General features: G+C 52.4%; 7 protein-coding genes across 7 annotated transcripts; 3 read left to right on the top strand and 4 right to left on the bottom strand.

Moving 5' to 3' along the window:
* Positions 1–63: 63 nt before the first annotated feature.
* On the bottom strand, positions 64–1644 carry CTRU02_208544 (acetyl-hydrolase; the record flags this gene model as incomplete). The annotated part of the gene is made up of 1 exon (XM_036728541.1): positions 64–1644. The coding sequence occupies one exon, from the start codon at positions 1642–1644 to the stop codon at positions 64–66; it is 1581 nt and encodes a 526-aa protein (XP_036579825.1).
* A 1222-nt stretch (positions 1645–2866) lies between these two features.
* CTRU02_208543 (xenobiotic compound) lies at positions 2867–4636 on the bottom strand (the record flags this gene model as incomplete). The annotated part of the gene is made up of 7 exons (XM_070205104.1): positions 2867–3091; positions 3151–3885; positions 3933–3992; positions 4044–4056; positions 4105–4309; positions 4358–4498; positions 4570–4636. The coding sequence occupies 7 exons, from the start codon at positions 4634–4636 to the stop codon at positions 2867–2869; spliced, it is 1446 nt and encodes a 481-aa protein (XP_070061179.1).
* Positions 4637–4909: 273 nt separating this feature from the next.
* Positions 4910–5206, top strand: CTRU02_208542 (uncharacterized protein; the record flags this gene model as incomplete). Its single annotated transcript, XM_036728539.1, has 1 exon — positions 4910–5206. The coding sequence occupies one exon, from the start codon at positions 4910–4912 to the stop codon at positions 5204–5206; it is 297 nt and encodes a 98-aa protein (XP_036579823.1).
* Positions 5207–5607: 401 nt separating this feature from the next.
* On the bottom strand, positions 5608–7223 carry CTRU02_208541 (DUF895 domain membrane protein; the record flags this gene model as incomplete). Its single annotated transcript, XM_036728537.1, has 5 exons — positions 5608–6114; positions 6177–6256; positions 6307–6818; positions 6877–7105; positions 7160–7223. The coding sequence occupies 5 exons, from the start codon at positions 7221–7223 to the stop codon at positions 5608–5610; spliced, it is 1392 nt and encodes a 463-aa protein (XP_036579821.1).
* A 794-nt stretch (positions 7224–8017) lies between these two features.
* Positions 8018–9950, bottom strand: CTRU02_208540 (4-hydroxyacetophenone monooxygenase; the record flags this gene model as incomplete). Its single annotated transcript, XM_036728536.1, has 2 exons — positions 8018–9559; positions 9597–9950. 2 exons carry the CDS (start codon positions 9948–9950, stop codon positions 8018–8020), a joined length of 1896 nt encoding a protein of 631 aa, XP_036579820.1.
* Positions 9951–11118: 1168 nt separating this feature from the next.
* On the top strand, positions 11119–12850 carry CTRU02_208539 (major facilitator superfamily transporter; the record flags this gene model as incomplete). The annotated part of the gene is made up of 6 exons (XM_036728535.1): positions 11119–11252; positions 11302–11324; positions 11382–11632; positions 11688–11722; positions 11772–12677; positions 12742–12850. 6 exons carry the CDS (start codon positions 11119–11121, stop codon positions 12848–12850), a joined length of 1458 nt encoding a protein of 485 aa, XP_036579819.1.
* Positions 12851–13910: 1060 nt separating this feature from the next.
* On the top strand, positions 13911–15593 carry CTRU02_208538 (xenobiotic compound family; the record flags this gene model as incomplete). Its single annotated transcript, XM_036728534.1, has 4 exons — positions 13911–14043; positions 14086–14285; positions 14337–14584; positions 14660–15593. The coding sequence occupies 4 exons, from the start codon at positions 13911–13913 to the stop codon at positions 15591–15593; spliced, it is 1515 nt and encodes a 504-aa protein (XP_036579818.1).
* Positions 15594–17049: the final 1456 nt, after the last annotated feature.

Here is a 17049-nt window from a genome sequence, read left to right as displayed (position 1 = left end):
TGTTACTAGTTGAATACGCTCGTACCGTAAGATGCGTCCATAGCATGGATATCTTGCATCTGTCTAGAAACTCTTGACCTTTTGCATGCTTCCCTCCTCGACCAAGGCGCGATGGAGATCGAACGAGTTAAACAGCAAATGGGGCTCGTGACCCATACCCTTGCGCAGGCACTCAAACTCAGCCTTGTCGAAGTACCGTTCAAGAATAGGTTGGTACACTGGGTGGGCGCACTTCTTGATGATGAGGCGGGCTCGTTCACGCGGACTGAGGCCACGAACATCCGCAAGACCGTTCTCAGTGACGATAACGTCCAAATCGCTTTCCGTGTGATCGACATGCGTACACATGGGGACGATAGTAGAAACACCGTGGGGGTCAGTCTTGGAAGGGCGAGTAGAGGGAGTGTGCATGATGCTGTATTTGGCGTTGCGGAGGAAATCTCCGCTACCGCCGAGACCGTTGAGCATGCGGGAACCCATAACGCAGGTGCTGTTAGCGTGGGCATAGATGTCAACCTCGACGGGAGTGTTCATGCCAATGACACCGAGGCGACGGATGATTTCGGGGGAGTTGGAGACCTGCTGGCTGCGGAGGAGGAGCTTGTCATGGTACGACTCCCAGTTGTCGTAGAAGCGCTTGAAACCGTCGGGAGAGAAACGAACGGAGGTGGCAGTGGCAAAGTCAAGGTGACCGGAGTCGAAAAGGTCGAGGAAGGTATCCTGGATAACCTCAGTCCAGACCTTGAGGTTCCAGAAGTTGGAGTCCTTCAGGCCACCGATGACGGCGTTGGCAATATTGCCAATGCCGGACTGCAGAGGCAGCAGGTTCTTGGGCAGACGGCCGTGCTTGACCTCGTGCTCGAAGAACTCGATGAGGTGACGGGCAATGGCCTGGGAGTTGGCGTCCTCGGGGGAGTTGGGGGCGGTCTGGTCCTGGTAGTCGGACTCGATGATACCGACAACCTTCTCGGGGTCAATGGGGATGGAGGTGGTACCGATGCGGTCCTCGACGCCCATGATGAGGTAGGGCTTACGGCGCGGGGGCAGGTCGGTCATGGTGATATCGTGGAGTCCCTCGAAGCTGGGCAGAGAGGTGTTGACCTCGATGATGATCTTGTCGGCGAGCTGGACGAGCTCGGGGGTAGCACCGACGGAGGCACCGGGAACGATGCTGCCATCCTCCTTGATGTCGGTGGCCTCGACGATGGCGACGTCGATACCCTTGTTCGGGCGGTCCTTGGTGTAGAAGCCGTAGACGAGGTCGACGGGGAACTGCGACAGATGCTTGTCGAAGAAGTGTATCCTGCCCTCGTTGATACCCTTGGAGATGGCCTTTCCGACCTGGTGAGGGCTGCGACGCTCAATCATGTCGAGGCCGGCCCAGCGGTTCTCGGTCTCGGCGCCAGACGAGGCACCGACGAAGAGGCTGTACTTGAGCTGACCCTGAAGGCTGTTCTGCTCGACGTGGTCGGCGAGGTAGGTGGGCATCTTCTTGGGGTAGCCGACGCCGGTGAAGCCGGACCAGCCGATGTAGGCACCATTGGGAAAGTGGTGGAGGAGGTCCTGGGGACGGGTGAGCTTGTTCAGCATGGACGGACGGCGAACGCGAGCCCGGAGGGCAGCCGAAGCAACGGGAGACGCCATTTTTTGTCGTGTTTGTGCGACGACTCTCAGAAGACAAGTACGAGAGAAGCCACAGCAGAGAGCAGTGACAAAAGATTGCAAAGAGTGGAGAGGTTCTACTGAAGGGTCAAAGCCCGGGGAAAGGAGGGGGGGGGGAGAGATGGAGGGACAAAATGGATGGCCGATCAAAGGAAAAAGGGACACGATGTGGGAGGAAGTGGGTGCTGACGTGGTTTTATAATGCAAACTAGTTTTTTAGCTAAGTAAAGGATATGCAGAGCCAATGCTGCTGAGTGACCAAGGTGATCTGCTTCAGGAGAAAAAGATCAGGTCACTCATCCTTACTTGAGCCCCCTCGGTGGGGAATGACGCAGTGAGTCGTCAAGGAAGCTCAGGGATTTGGCAGACAGATAGCTCCCCAATGAGGAATAGTGTGGACCATGCCATTCAGATAAGCCAGGGGGGTGTGATGGTCTGAGTGGCCAGGCGGCTCGGTTAACGGTCGGTAACCGTCCCTGGGAGACAGCCGCATGGCCGCTAGAGCGAGCCTCTCGCAGAATCAACACCACTATTATTGGAATGCCGGCCTGACTAGCCAGGGCTTGGGTAGCACATTTTCCAGGTACCGTATCACTAGAATAGAGAGATTCTCGGTGTGAGCCGACTGTTTGAAGCGGCATTGACCAATCAAGGCGTTGCAATTCCGCGTTATTCCAAGCAAATCTGGGCTGAGGTCGGTCAGGAGATTTTCCACTTTTATTTGACATGTTTGTTCATGTATGAATGGTTCTCGTTTTCTTCGTTTAAACATCATCTTTCCAGACAAATGAGTAACAATGTCAACCTCTCGGTCATCATAAACCATATCCACTTACGCTACTCTATAGCCGAGATCCATCTCAAAAATGATGCACAAAAATAAACTGGACCCTCGAAACTTCCGTAGATGCGAGCCCATCTTTCGGCACAGCTCGGCCGGACGAATCTCGGCTTTAAACTCGTCGCACTGCAGGCAAAACGCCCTGTAACCCCCACTTGTTCCCGGTCGATCTGGCCCGTCCGCCACTCAAAACGCTGAATCGCCAGGTCTGGATCGACAGAGTTTCGATGCCGAGACAGGAGAGGTATTTACCATTTTGGGGTTGTGAATAGCTTCATTTCTGTTTTCTTTTCCTTGGTTCTTTGACAATGTGTTTTTTGTGCTGTTTTACAAGGACATATTTACAGCAAAGATTATGATCCTCTACTCGGGAATCTTTGCCTCTTCCGCCGACACACCCGCCTTCCACCGGTATGACGCGGCGACGTGTTCGTCCAAAGGCCCTGATTGTCCCTTCTTGCGGTAAAAGTTCTCTCTGTATGTTCCGCCTGGCACGGCATAATCGTCCCAGAACAGACCGCGGCGTCGAAGCTCGGGGATGAGCAGGTCAATAATGTCCTTGAAGGATTGCGGGAAGAGCGCATAAGCCTGCAAACACCGACCGTTAGCATTCGTTCAGATTCAAAATCAATCAAGAGACTACTCACAAAGTTGAATCCATCAACATCCGCCTCCTCAATCCACGTCTCTAGACCGTCTGCGACCTGCGCAGCCGTTCCGACGAAAATCGGTCCGTTGCCGCCGATGCTGACGTGCTCCGCAATAGTATGCTTTGTCCACTTGGACGTACCGGGCGAGAACTTCGCGTAGCCCTCAACCGTCGACCGGACAGCATTGCTCTCGACATGGCGCAACTCCTCGTCGTCGCCATACTTGCTGAGGTCGATGCCCGTCCAGCCGCCAAACAAGGCGAGCGCACCCTCGTGCGAGGCGTACTGTCGGTAGTCCGCCAGCTTGGCCTGCGCCTCCTCTTCGGTCTTGCCGAGGATCGGCGTCACGAGCGCGAGAACCTTGATATCGTTGCCGTCGCGTCCGTACTGCGTGCGCGCAATCTCTCTGATCTCGGCAATGCTCTTGGCGCAAACGGCGGGCGCGTGGGCCGAGACGAAGATGGCCTCGGCGTGCTGTGCCGCAAACTGCTTGCCGGCCTTGGAGGTGCCGGCCTGCAGGAGGAGAGGCGTGCGCTGCGGGGAGGGCTGGACGATGTGCGGGCCCGGGACGTTGAAGAAGCGGCCTTGGTGGTTGATCTTGCGGACGAGGTCGGGCTGGGTGTAGACGCCCGACTTGCGGTCGAGCTTGACGGCGTCGTCGCGCCAGGAGGACTCGAAGAGCTTGTACATGACCTTGATGTACTCCTCGGCCTGGGCGTATCTGTCGTCGTGCTGCGGATGTTAGCTGCGTCCTCGGGTGAGGGAACCTGGCGGCTTACCTGGGGCTGTTCAGCGAGACCCATGTTCTTGGCTGCCGAGTCCAAGTAGCTGGTCACAATCTGCCTCTTGGTCAGTTTTGGTCAGGTCATATCCCTTCCGGTTTCACTCACGTTCCATCCTAGACTGAAATGTTGTTAGCTAGGGTGAATTGAGAAGACTGGGCGTACATACCGGCCACCACTGAGATGGTCGACTGTTGACAGACGTCTAGCCAAGTGGTAGGGCTGCTCATATGTCGTCGACACCGTCACACCGAAACCAATGCTCTTCGTCACGGCCGCCATCGCGGCCACGGGCGCCAGAGGCTCATTGACAGGCCATTGCGCTCCGGAGATCTTTGCAGGGTCCAGAGACTGTGAGTACACATCGTAACCGCCTTGACACTATCAGTCGTGGGAAGCAACGAAGCCATAAGAGGACTTACCTAGAACATCGGCGATGAAGATGCCGTGAAACTTGGCTTCCTCAAGCAACTTCGCGAGCTCAACCCAGTGGCTGATCTCGTTGAAGCGCCACGACTGGTCATCGGGATGCCTCCAGAGTCCAGGGGACTGATGCCCACTGCCTGTATCGGATTACTCTCGTCAGCTACTCAACCTTCAAACACCCGGCATGAGGAGAAAGAAGGTATCCTACACATCTCCACGAAGGCATTGAGCACCAGGCTCTTCTTAGCCTTGCCAGTTCCGTTCGCGTCAGTCATGTTGCCGTAATCTCTGTGTCTTTGCGTGTCTGGTTGCCCGTCTCACTCCGTAGTCTCACAGAAAATATAAAAAAAACAGAACTCCCGAGGGGAAAATTTTCCAATACAATATTCTTTAAAAAAAAACAGCTAATTCACGGCCCTCTCGGCGCGGGGTAACAATTCTTACACGGTGGCATCGCATGTGCTATTGTGACGTCCATTTGGGGGTCTACTCCAACATTGCCCCTCCCGATGTTCGGCGTGGGTCCGGCCCCGTGGAGCCGGGGGGCGATGATGCCACCGGTCGGCGAGGTGGCGCAAGACGCACGACAGACCCATGGCAGAGCCTATAGCAAATGTCCCACGCCCTGCGGATGGGGACATTACCCGCGTGTTCCCAGGGAAGGTCCTGCACGCGCAGAACGGATAGATCTCCCCAGGGTGCCCCTTATCTTTCAACCTTTCGGGCTATTTGGACGGCTAAAGCTGTGTGCAGGAAGCTTTCCCCCCATAGCTTCGTCGGCCTCCACTCGCGACCGCGTGTCACGGAGCTCTAAGCTTCAATGTGAGGGCATCACGTCATGTTAGCTCCAAAGGCGAGATGTTACAACTGGTCAATCGTGGACGGCCGCTCGCGCTGCGGAAAGCCGCTTGTGGGGAGGAGGGGGCCATTTGATTATGAGAGGGGCAATTGGAAGCGCTTTGCCGATGCGATGCTGAAGGTTTGCAGCGTCCAATGCGGTCTCCGCTGATTGTCACCGTGGATGGAACTTGTCGTGTATTACAGTTGCGATTAATTTACTCTCATATTTCGGTACGCGAGCTTGGTAATTCCTCTTAATAAGGTTTAAACATCATCTAATTAAATTGAACATGGTAGCAGATTGTCTTAGCTGGAAACGAATAGCATATCAGGTCTATATACTGGACACAGCTTGATGACGCATATCACCAGCTCTAAACAGGCTGCAATCAAGGTTCTAACGCATCTAATGCTTCGTCTGGGACTCCCCGTCCTCACTCGACACAACACCACTAACCTCCTCGATATGTTCCGTAGCCCCGGTCCCAAAGTGCCGCAGCACCAACCACGCAGGCCCAATCGCGACGGCCCAGAGCGCAAAGTTGAAGTAAATGGCGCCCACCTCGCCAAACAGCGTCAGTGATGTAAGACCGTAACTGACAGCCTGCCACGCGGACTCGGTGCCACGCAGAAGAGCCGCGTAGCGGATGACCTCCTCCTCGCCCTTTGCGAGGTTCGTCACGATAAAGTAGAGGAAGAGGTAGTTCAGCTGGAAGCCGATGGTGAGGAAGATGTACACGGCAAAGGCGGAGCCGAAGCTGTCGTCGGCCCAGTCGTGCGTCGGTCGCGTCTGGCGGAACCGCGTCGCGAGGACGGTGGCCCAGATCCACCACGCACCCTGCGTCACGACGAGGAACCAAAAGGTTGAGCGGGTGCGGGTTTGGAGGGAGACTTTGGCGCGGTCGAGCCAATGCTGTAGTTTGTTAGTCGTTTGATTACTTGCTTCAGCCTTCAAGACTCATGAAATGTACTTACACCAAGAAGGTTGCCGGAGATGACGGCGACAATACCGGAGAGAAAAGAGCCTAGAGCTCTGGACCGAACCGAAAACCATGCTTCCCAAAATGTCAGTATCTGTACAGGTAAAGGGCGCGTATGGACTTACTGGCGAGGTACGTGAAGAACACCGCCTCGGAAAAGACGGCCTGTCCGATCCAGAGCACGATAAGAAGAAACTGCGGCGTGAAGAAGCTCCTCGTCGTCGCCCGGATCTCGAACCACGGGTTCTCCACAATCTTCAAGCTGACCTTCTTCCCGTCCTGTCTCTCCACCTTCTCCGGCTTGTTCAGGAACAGCCCGACAAACGGACCCGCGGCCTGGATGGCGATGAAGACGATGAAGACGGTGTAAGACACCTTCCCTGCCTGGTTGTTGTCCGCGTTGAGGCCGAGGTTGATCGCGCCGCCGAGGATCTGGCCGCAGAGGCGGTACGTCAGCCAGTACCCCAGCGCCTTGCCCTTGTTCCACGGCTCGGGGTACGCGATGGCGATTGCGGCCTCGGCCATCCAGAAGACGCCGGCCGAGATGCCGCATAGCGCGGCGCCGAGGAGCATGAGCCATTCTACGCCGTACCGGTTGTTGGTGTAAAGACCTGCGGCGAAAGGGGCGTATCCGATACTGTTGGCGAATATGTATTAGAGACTGTTGGAAACTTTCAGGGGGGCTGGCAACTTACGTTCCGAAGATGAGAGCGCCTTTGATACCGATGTAATGCACAATGACGGAGGAAAAGTAGCACGAGACTACCATAAGGCAGAACGTCAGGGCATTGGCGGCGTTGACGACCTTGGGGGAGGCGGCACCGCCTGCGCCGAGAGAGTTCATGGCTCCCCAGATTCCAGGTGCTGCGAGGTTGCAGAGACCCAGAATGGTCATGTTGTAGAATGTCGACCGGTACCATTTCACTGTTTCTCGGGTTAGCGATGTGAAGCTCAGCTACATCGACGTGGCAGCCCAACCTGGATGTCTCTCCTCCTTGGGAGGAGCAATATCGCCCTTACTGGCGTCTAAATAGTCGGCCATGATTGTTCAAAGAACCCAATTGGAGTGGTGAGCGCAAGTCAGACGAAAAAGATTGTCCTATTCTTTAGATGATGCTGAATAGCCAAGACCTGAATGCCGGTTCGTCAACACACACGAGATGGGTCAACGGGAACGGAAATCCTTCGTCTTATGGGTCGTGTTAAAACACTGCAACGAGGCAAGGATAGATGTCATCCTGTGCGAGCCCGATTCCAGGGTTCACCAACACATGCCGAGAACGCAGGTCGATTGACAGGGGGCCCAGACAAACTTTTTCTTGTCTTCGGCGACTCTCTTAGTTCTAGTATTAGCGTTCTTTGCGTCACCCCGGTAGCTCAGCGTTGGAAAAGTAACTTGTCAAGGGACTACTGTGGAAATCTCCGGCGACGAGGGTTGCACGGCGTTTGGGGGGGTAGGTTGCGAAATCTGCCGGGAACAGCACGTCATTCCGCCGCCGGCGCACAGATGCCGGAGTACCACCTCAAGCGTGAGTGAGCGACCGGCGCAAACCAAACCTGCGGTACTATTCTGCCCGATTCACCCTTGCCATGTGTTTCTCGCGCACGTGGGAGAATCCTTGATTCCGTGGCTTGGAGATGGTTGCTGTTACATTGTTTTATCTGAATGTTGGCATGAGATGGAGCTGCTTCACTTGGTGATTGCTTGGCATAAGCTCGGATCATAATTTACGATATGGGCACTGCTGGGGAGTGAATTACCAGACTGTCAGTGATATGACATGCTAAGCCTTGTAACGTTAAACCGTGTATTATATGAGGTTCTAGACTTGATATCTACGGAACAGTGTGCCAACTCTCATGTGCATCCTTGGGATCAACCACATAAGGCTTCAAATAAGGCGTCACATCCGATTCCGGATCCAGTTCCTTTCTCGTACAGCCCTTGCCAAAGTACCACAGGAACGGATTCTCAGCGTCATCCAGATACTCATACTCAAAGTCCTCCCATCGCGGCTCTCGCTGCACAATTGTTGCGAGAGTCGCCGAACCGGGCCAGAGGCCGTGAACGCGCGAGCCCGGCTTACCACTGTTGTACCATGAACTGCAGTTCTCCGAGAGCACCGTAGTTGCGAAAAACGCGTCAGAGTACTCCGTAAACCAGTCTGCCGCCCTCTTGGACGGTTGTAGTGTCTTGATACCCTCGCGACTAGCTTTACGCAGAATCCGCGCAAAGTATGTGACCTGGTTTTCGACGTTGTGCGGAACCGTTCCAGAGCGTCCGGAACCGTTGGGCCCGTGAACGAACAGCAGGTTCGGGAAACCAGGGGTGGCGGAACCGAGGTATGTGTACGGGAAACCGTACTTACCATCCGCGCGCCAGAGCTTCGTCAAGTCCTCGCCGCGGGCGGTAATAGGGAACGGCGGCACCATATCGACGTTGGCGCCGGTAGCGCAGAAGATGGCGTCAACCTCACGATGCTTCCCATCTTCTGTCTCAATTCCCGTCTCTGTAATTCGCCGGATGCGAGTTTGGATGTATTCCGTCTTCTCGGAAGTAATGGCCTCGAAGTACCCCGGTCCAGGAGTCAGTCTGCGACAGTGTGGGCTGAAATCCGGGATGAGCGCATCAATTAGTTCTGGCTTCTTCGCCAAGCGGTCGTTCATGAACTTGCGGAACTTTTCTCTTGATTCCTCATTCTCGGCGGAGCCCTTAAGCCACCCGGAGAAGTGGCGGAAATACTTGCTTTCCATCTCCTTACGGTACGCAAGGTACGCCTCCGGGTCCTTACGGAACTTCTCGCGCAAGTCTTCTGGAATGAGGATCGGCTCTATAGACGTATCGTCACCCGCGAAAGATGCTGTTACCCAGGTCTTGTTGCGGGCGTAGTGATCTAACCTAGATACCACCTTGTGCAGGTTCGACGTGAGCTGGATACCGCTCGCTCCGTTTCCAATAACGGCAACCTTCTTATCTTTGGGATCGAAGTTGGGGTCCCAGTTCGAAGCGTGTCTGAGGACGCCCTTGAAATCATGGATCCCGGGATATGTCGGTAGCTTCCAGGCATTGAAGCGGCCAATGGCTGTCAACACAAACTCGGCCTCCTCGATGCGGATCGCATCCGTCTTGAGGTCGCGGACCGTAATTTGCCAGACCGCCCGCGAATCAACCCAGTTGAGGCCCTCAACTCGCTGGGAGAGCTGTAGGTGCTTGTAAACGTCGTACTTGCGCGCCAGGCCTTGCCAGTAATCGCGAATCTCAGCGCCCTGGGCGAACTGCTCAGACCATTGCGTATTAGGGTCAAAGGTTGCTTGGTATACGTGGGCGGGTACGTCGCAGCGGACGCCAGGATAGATATTTTCGAACCACGTGCCTCCCTACACCTGACCGTTAGCTATTGCGATTTTGCAAAACTGAGGCACGCCGACATACCACATCAGCATTCTTCTCGAATATTGTGAGCTTGATACCCGGCACCTTAGTCGGTAGTAGAATTCCAGCAAGCACACCGGACAGACCAGCACCAACAACGGCGACACGCAGTGGACGTCCGTCGTCAATATATCTCTCTGGGAGCTTCAGAGATATGTCGGAGTATACGGATTTTGGGGGAGTGAGAAGTGTGTCGACTGTCCTGTCAATGAGAGCTTGTTTGTCTACGCCGTTGGTGGAGGGTGTCTCAGTCGCGACGCCATTCTGGCTACTTGTCTTGTCCAGACCGTTAACCGCTGCCGGTAACTCTGTAGTCTCTGTGTGATAGTCACCCATGGTGGGAAATTTCAAAATGTCGCTTGAAAAAACCGTTCTTCAATCTACAATTCTAGAATGGATGCAATGAATCGTTAAACTACACAGCACGAAGCTTGCTGACTTTTGTTCAAGGGCACCTTCGACCCCTCGCTCTGCCGGACATCGGAATCACGTCAGAGACGTGCCCAAACGCGTTACACTTACATTGAGGGGACTTCTCGAGCTCTCAAAGATGGTTGAACCTGGTTAACCTTCGCTGTCCTATCACAGGAGGGGAATTGTTATCTCGTTAAGCAGCTTATTCAAGACGAGAGCTATCCACTCCATCACGAAGCTTCATCCAATGGATCCCAAACCCCGCTGCCGGCGGCGCGGACAATATTCTCGCACCTTGCGGCTGGTGTCGTCAATGGTTGCCGTGCCGTAAATGAGGTGCGCGAGAGTAGGGGAGCACGCCATATCCCCACTTTCTTGGAGAATAGCTTCCCCCCTCCTCAGATCGGAGCTCCAAACAAAACCTCGGGGACCCGGTTCCCTCCCGGCATGTCGGATCCGCATTTTGGAGGCAACTGGAGAAAGATAAACGCCCTCCATTTGCACGAGATGCGAGCTTGGGTGTGATTCATGGGGGTTGCTACAAGCGGCTTGTGGGGATCGGGGACCGGGGCATGTGGGTATAGTCGAAATAGCAGGACACCGTACTTTAACCGTTCGGCCCATCAGATTTGTTCTGAGCGTCACATCAATGAGCCCTGGAATGGTGCAATTGCCATGGCCAAGGCGCTTTGCCTTGAAACGCTCACGTCTTCTGCGGATTATTGCCGCCCCCAAGTCGGTCTTCTCTGCGGCGGCTGCATAGTAGCCTCCTCGCTTGTTAGTCTCTGGGTTTTTGGACCTGGCTCAGGCCGTCCGACTCCCACGCCAAGTTCGTTTTTGCGTGGGCGATGACTCGACGTTTGATCTCACATGCAGTATAGTCGACAAGAAGGCGTTTGCGCCCAATGACAAGGGATAGAGAGAATTTTGCACATGAGCCAGGATGATGAGATGATACTAAAGGCGTGAAGAATCCTACGACTCCACGTCCTGTTACAATTGGGAATGCCGTTACAGCACACGCGGGGAGAACCTTTCGGGCATTTTTTTGTTGTATACTGCCGAATAATACCAGTTTTTAATACTCGCCATGGTTGTTCAAGCCCGCCGTAGGTGGTGGCACATCCAATGGTTTGCCGATACCGACACGCCGGAAGAGCGCAAGCTCATTGGCAAGTTGGATCTATTGATCGTGCCTTACGCCGTATTGAGCTACTGGGTAAAGTGAGTATTCTGATACCTAGCAGCAGTGAACCCTATTGACAGAAGGCAGATACATAGATCAATCAAACTTGAGTAAGCTTCACGTTGCCGATTTTGTGTAGACCTCTTCAGTAATCCTGACTGTATTAGACAATGCGTACGTCGCGGGCCTCAAAGAAGACCTTGGATTCAAAGGAAATGAGCTTGTTCAACTTCAGACGTTCTACATTATCGGTGCTGTCACAGGGCAGATTCCAATCATGTTCCTGCTCACCTACATCCCCATGCACTGGTTGATTCCTTTCCTCGATATCGCATGGGGCATCTTCACGCTTCTTCAGTTCCGTGTTACTGGATTTGCCGAACTTGCAGCATATCGATTTCTTGTCGGTTGGTTTGAGGTAAGTCATAATATTTTGGAGCAACTGCATGGCGATGGAAGCTTACATCACTCAGGCGGCCTTCTTTCCTGCCATGCACTACTTATTTGGGTGAGTAGAAACCATAAAAGGCTTTGAACATTGCAAGCTAACCGCTTAGCTCATGGTATCGTGGAGACGAGATCTCGCGACGTGGAGGCATCTTCTACGTGGGTCTTTCCTTGGGCACCCTGACAGCCGGCCTGATTCAGGCTGGTGCATCAGCTCGCCTCGAAGGTGTCAATGGCCTTGCAGGCTGGCGATGGATGTACATCATATGTGCATTGATCACCGTTCCAGTTGGCGTTTTGGGCTACTTTGTGATTCCCGGAACACCAGAGCAGCCAAACCGCCTCGTCTTGACAAGAGATGACATTGAACTTAGTGTCGAGAGACTTAAACGGGCTGGGCATACTTCCCACGGCAAGTTCAAGTTTGGCGCTCTGAAGAAGGTCGTACTCTCACCACAGTTCTGGGGCATCATCCTTGTCGACGTCTTCTTTTGGAATGCGGGTATACACACCAGTTCTGGAAGTTTTCTTCTATGGATCAAGAGTCTGGGCCGGTATTCTCAGGCAAGGGTCAACGAATTGGGAACAATCGCACCGGCTCTGGGTATTTTCTACACCCTTTTCGTCTGCTTCGCTTCTGATCTCGTCATGGGCCCGGCCTGGGCCATTACAATGTCGCACACGTGGAACATCCTCGGTCTTATCATATTGACCGTTTGGAACGTCCCGGAGCCAGCAAAGTGGTTCGCTTTCTCAACCATCTACTCATCCTATGCGATGTCAAGCGTCTTTCACGGCTGGGTGAACACGCAATTGCGATCATCACCAGCTGAAAGATCGTTTACCCTCGTTTTGATCAACGCCATTTCGCAATCGTCCACGGCATGGACCCCGTTGCTAGTGTTCCCCACTGTTGAAGCGCCTCGATATGCCAAAGGTTTTGCATTTACACTTGGATCATCCGTTCTGCTTATTATTTCAACACATATTTTGCGGGTTTATGTCAAAAAGCGAGAGTAAGTCGATATTCGGCGTTTCTGCAGATAACCAATAGTTTGCTAACCGTACGTCTGTGTCTAGCCCTCAAGTTGAAAACACCACAGGGTTCGCAGAAAGTGATGACGGTCACCACGTTGAAGAAGGCAAGAGGCCACCAGTTGCAGTCAGCAGGGATATCCAAAAAGATTAGGTCAAAGTCCTTGGAGAGACTCAATGTGCTTAAGCGAGTGTGGGGGTTGCAGCATCAGAAAAGTTCAGTTTAGGAAGTTCGTTCTGCTTTTCTTGGTACCGTAGTCCGGGAGAGTAGGTCATCATAAGCGACAGACAAATGCTCCGGCGATAACCGACCACTTGAAGGATTGCATGCGACGATGGAAGACAACAGGTTTTGAATGATATCCCTGATGACGCACACACTCTTGAATTGATCGAGCTCATACGTTTCCGTGTTCCTTGATGTGCTATTCCTGTTTTCAACTTCTCAGCCTGGAGGCTGTCGTCCATATGGTCTCTTACTCACTCATTATCCGACCACATTTCATTAAGCAGCTGAAAACGTGGAGAATTGAGGTTATTCTTTGTCAAAATGAGATGACTTTGGCGTGATCCTAACCATCTAGCACAGATGGCTTTCAGTCAGAGCATTCAGCACAGCCCAATTGACCCGCCTACTAGCTTAAGCGTCTAAATATTTCGAAAAGCTATGATTCAATCTGCCCTGAAGTTCATTGCTTCATGTATTGTAACATTCGGTATAGCGTCAGCTCGCATGAAACTCTGCAAGCAAGTCGCGATTCGCCAATAAAAGACGTCTTTCTACACCCCGTCTAGTCTACACTGCGAGTGTCGGGCCAATGCCGCTCCCCAGATATTTCAAGGAGTTTAGCCGTTGCCTTAAAATCGTATAGCCGACGACTCCTTTGCTAGAAACGCAGCGTCTTCTAATTCGTTTGATGGATGATGGCACCATACGCACCCGCAATTACGCGAGCATCTCGCCCTGCATCTGGGGCGTGCGGTTTGGGGTCATCTTGCAGATATTATCCCGCGCCAGTCCCACGAGGCGGGCGATAACGGCGATGACGACATGCTATTCTATCCCACTTCTTCACATCGCGTACTGCGCCAAGTGAGGCTTCAGGATTGACCTCGAATGATAAAATGAACGCAAAGTCCACACCATGGGAGTGGGAAAAGTACCAAACGATAAACGGGGCTTTTCATCATTTTGAAAGAAAAATACAGCAAAAATGACATCTGTACCGATCCATCCCTCTACCAATGGCGAAAATGGTGTCAAGGAAGGGGTAAAGAAGCAAATTCTCTTGAACGCCTTTGACATGTCTACCGTTGGACATCTGTCGCCTGGTCAATGGAAGGTTGGTGGTATTCGATGACCGATTAACGAAAACTTGCGCTCATAAAATGCGATACAGAACCCTGAAGACAAGTCTGCAACGAAGCGCGACCTGAACTACTGGATCGATCTTGCGAAGCTGTTGGAGAGGGGTGGCATCAACGCCCTTTTCCTCGCAGACACCTATGGTGGATATGACACATACGAGGGCAGTCTGGACAACTGCATTCGACGCGCAGCACAATGGCCAATGACAGATCCTACAATCGTAAGCTGAGGTCTCTTCAAGATACGCACACATCTGCTGACAGTAATCTAGCCCATCAGTGCCATGGCTGCAGTGACGAAGAACCTTTCATTCGCCATCACAGCATCTACGTCCTTCGAGCCCCCGTTTTTGCTAGCCAAACGATTTTCAACGTTGGATCATTTCACGAGAGGGCGAATTGGTTGGAACATAGTGACGTCGTGGAAGAAGGCTGCGTTCAAGGCCATTGGATTGGACAGCCCAATTCCTCACGATGAGAGATATGCGCAGGCAGATGAGTACCTGAGAGTTCTTTACAAGTAAGCTTGACAATGATGCGGCATCAATGAGACCTGTTGCTTTTCCATAAGAGCTCTTGCTAACATAATTTTCAGGCTCTGGGAAGGCTCATGGGCGGACGACGCCATTTCCCCTGATCCGGAAAACGATAGCTACGCTGACCCAGACAAGATCCGGACGATCCATCACCACGGAAAGTTCTTCGACCTTGATACACGCCACATCGTCGACCCTTCCCCTCAACGAACCCCTTTCCTCTTTCAGGCTGGAACATCAGCTGCTGGGTCTGCTTTTGCCGCAACACATGCTGAGGGCATCTTTGTTTCTTCTCACTCACCAAAGCTTCTAAGACCTAAAGTGAAGGATATTAGAGATCGAGCCGCCTCGCTCGGCCGAGACCCCCAATCAGTCAAATTCTTTGCGACTTTCACACCCATTGTTGGAAGGACTGACGAGGAGGCCAAGGCAAAGCATGAAGAACTCAAGAAATACGCATCTGTTGTCGGTGGCCTTGTCCTCGTCAGTGGATGGACCGGCATCGACCTATCTAAGATTCCCGTCGACCAAGAGGTCACAGCAGCCGACTCCCTCGAAGCCCATAAAGTGCGCAGTATCCTTGACGCATTCACAACGACGAGCGAGCATGTACCGCAGTGGACACCCCGAGTCATTGCCGAGAGGGCGGCGATCGGTGGCCTCGGCCCCGTTTCGGTCGGAAGCCCGCAAACGGTGGCGGATGAAATGGAGTATTGGATCCGGGAAGGAGACTTGGACGGTTTCAACATTGGATATGTAACAACGCCTGGTACTTTTGAGGACGTCGTTGATCTTCTCATCCCTGAGCTGAGACGCCGTGGCCTCTACCCAGAGGCTCCAGCGGAAGATGTGCAATTGACAGCGAGAGAGAAGGTTTACGGCAAGGGGCAGAAGGGATTAAGAAGTGATCACACGGGATCTAGTTACAAGTATGACGTCTATAAAGAGGACGGGGCTTCTGAGGAGTCGAAGGACAGCCCACTTAAAGCATAAGTATCTCTAAAATGTAACTGATGAGTAGTCAGCATAATGCAAAAAGTAAAGGTGTTGATCAATCTGTAAATGTCTTTGCCATCATTCGCTACCAAGTTAATGATAGCTTCTCAGTAGCTGAGATCGACCTGCCTACCCGTTAAACAAAGGAATGAAGATTGGATTAAGGAGGTTATTATCATAAATCAAAGGGAGGCAATCGAGTTTTCCCTTGTACAAGAGTGATAACATTAGCTTGATACTTGGTCGTTGTGCTTGACTACATCACATGGTTCATGTCTGTGCTATGGACATCGATTAGTTCGAGTCAATTCCATATCATGGCCGCTCGAAAGTGGGGGTCCTAAACGTCCACTTTCGAAATCAATTAGCAACCATAGGAGTGGGCACTTTTCTATCCCACTCTTCGGGGAAATATAAGGAAGCCAAGGCAGACATCATGTTCTTCTTTTTGATATTAGTACCTTGCCAGGCACGATAAGATGCGGACCAATGTAAAAACGAATAAATCATTGCACCTCTCAACACCACAAACACACCATAGCTCACATAGTAGTACCGCATGTTACTCGATTCTCAGTCACATTTCGCTTAGTTTCAACATGGATAAGAGAAGGTTGCCTTTTCCAAATATAATTAATTCTATTATCTTAGCAGAATATGTGCTTGCCCACGGGTTTCACGCTGATATTTGGTAGATGGTAATGATGACGAAAGTATTGCTTCAAGAAACTCTTGAAGGCCTGCACGACTCTCTTTGAAGAGTGAGGAGCGAGTGTGAGTAATCTCAAAATGGCTAGGGTTATTTCCAAATGGTAGCAACTTCGTTGGACGGGCTCTGTATCTGTTCTACGCTTTTTGATTGCCATAGCGTCTATAGCACATTTCTGCTATCTCTTAGCTTCGCTACCAACCAGATGTAAGAGGGGAAAATGGGGGTAAGACAACATGCGACATGTACAGGAAAGACATTGGGTTCAGAGATAACCGAACATAATGCATCCCTACCTTTTAACTTCCCCGCGTTATGTGTCCAATCATCGGTAGGTGATTGGTTTTTGATTAGGCTCTATTGCCATGTGGGAATGGATGTTGACAGTTTTGGCAGCTGTTTACTCCCACTTTTGCCCCCCACCCTACCCCATTTTCGTCGCGGGAGTGGGCATCTTTCTTTGATTGCTGATCGCAGAACAGGACTCTGCTCCTAGTAGAGCCAACTGTCTAGCAGTTGTGAGTTCCGGATCTGTCTTCCATTCACCTGGAAGTCTTTGAGAGCTTCGTCAAACGTGCCGACCCTGGTGGAGGTGAGAATAAGAATAGGCGGTAAACTTTTTATACACATTGTTCAACCACTTTAAGCGTGGCCTTGTACGTAATTTCTTTATCGCTGGCGAAGGTGTTCTTCTCATTCACTGTGATATTACATTCGGACTAGTACATCTTCGCTGAGGTGGGA

Source organism: Colletotrichum truncatum, assembly GCF_014235925.2.
Source record: "Colletotrichum truncatum strain CMES1059 chromosome Unknown Contig_0005, whole genome shotgun sequence".
Taxonomy (NCBI): domain Eukaryota; kingdom Fungi; phylum Ascomycota; class Sordariomycetes; order Glomerellales; family Glomerellaceae; genus Colletotrichum; species Colletotrichum truncatum.
Note: the sequence above shows the minus strand (reverse complement) of the source record. Positions and strands in the feature narration are given on the sequence as shown.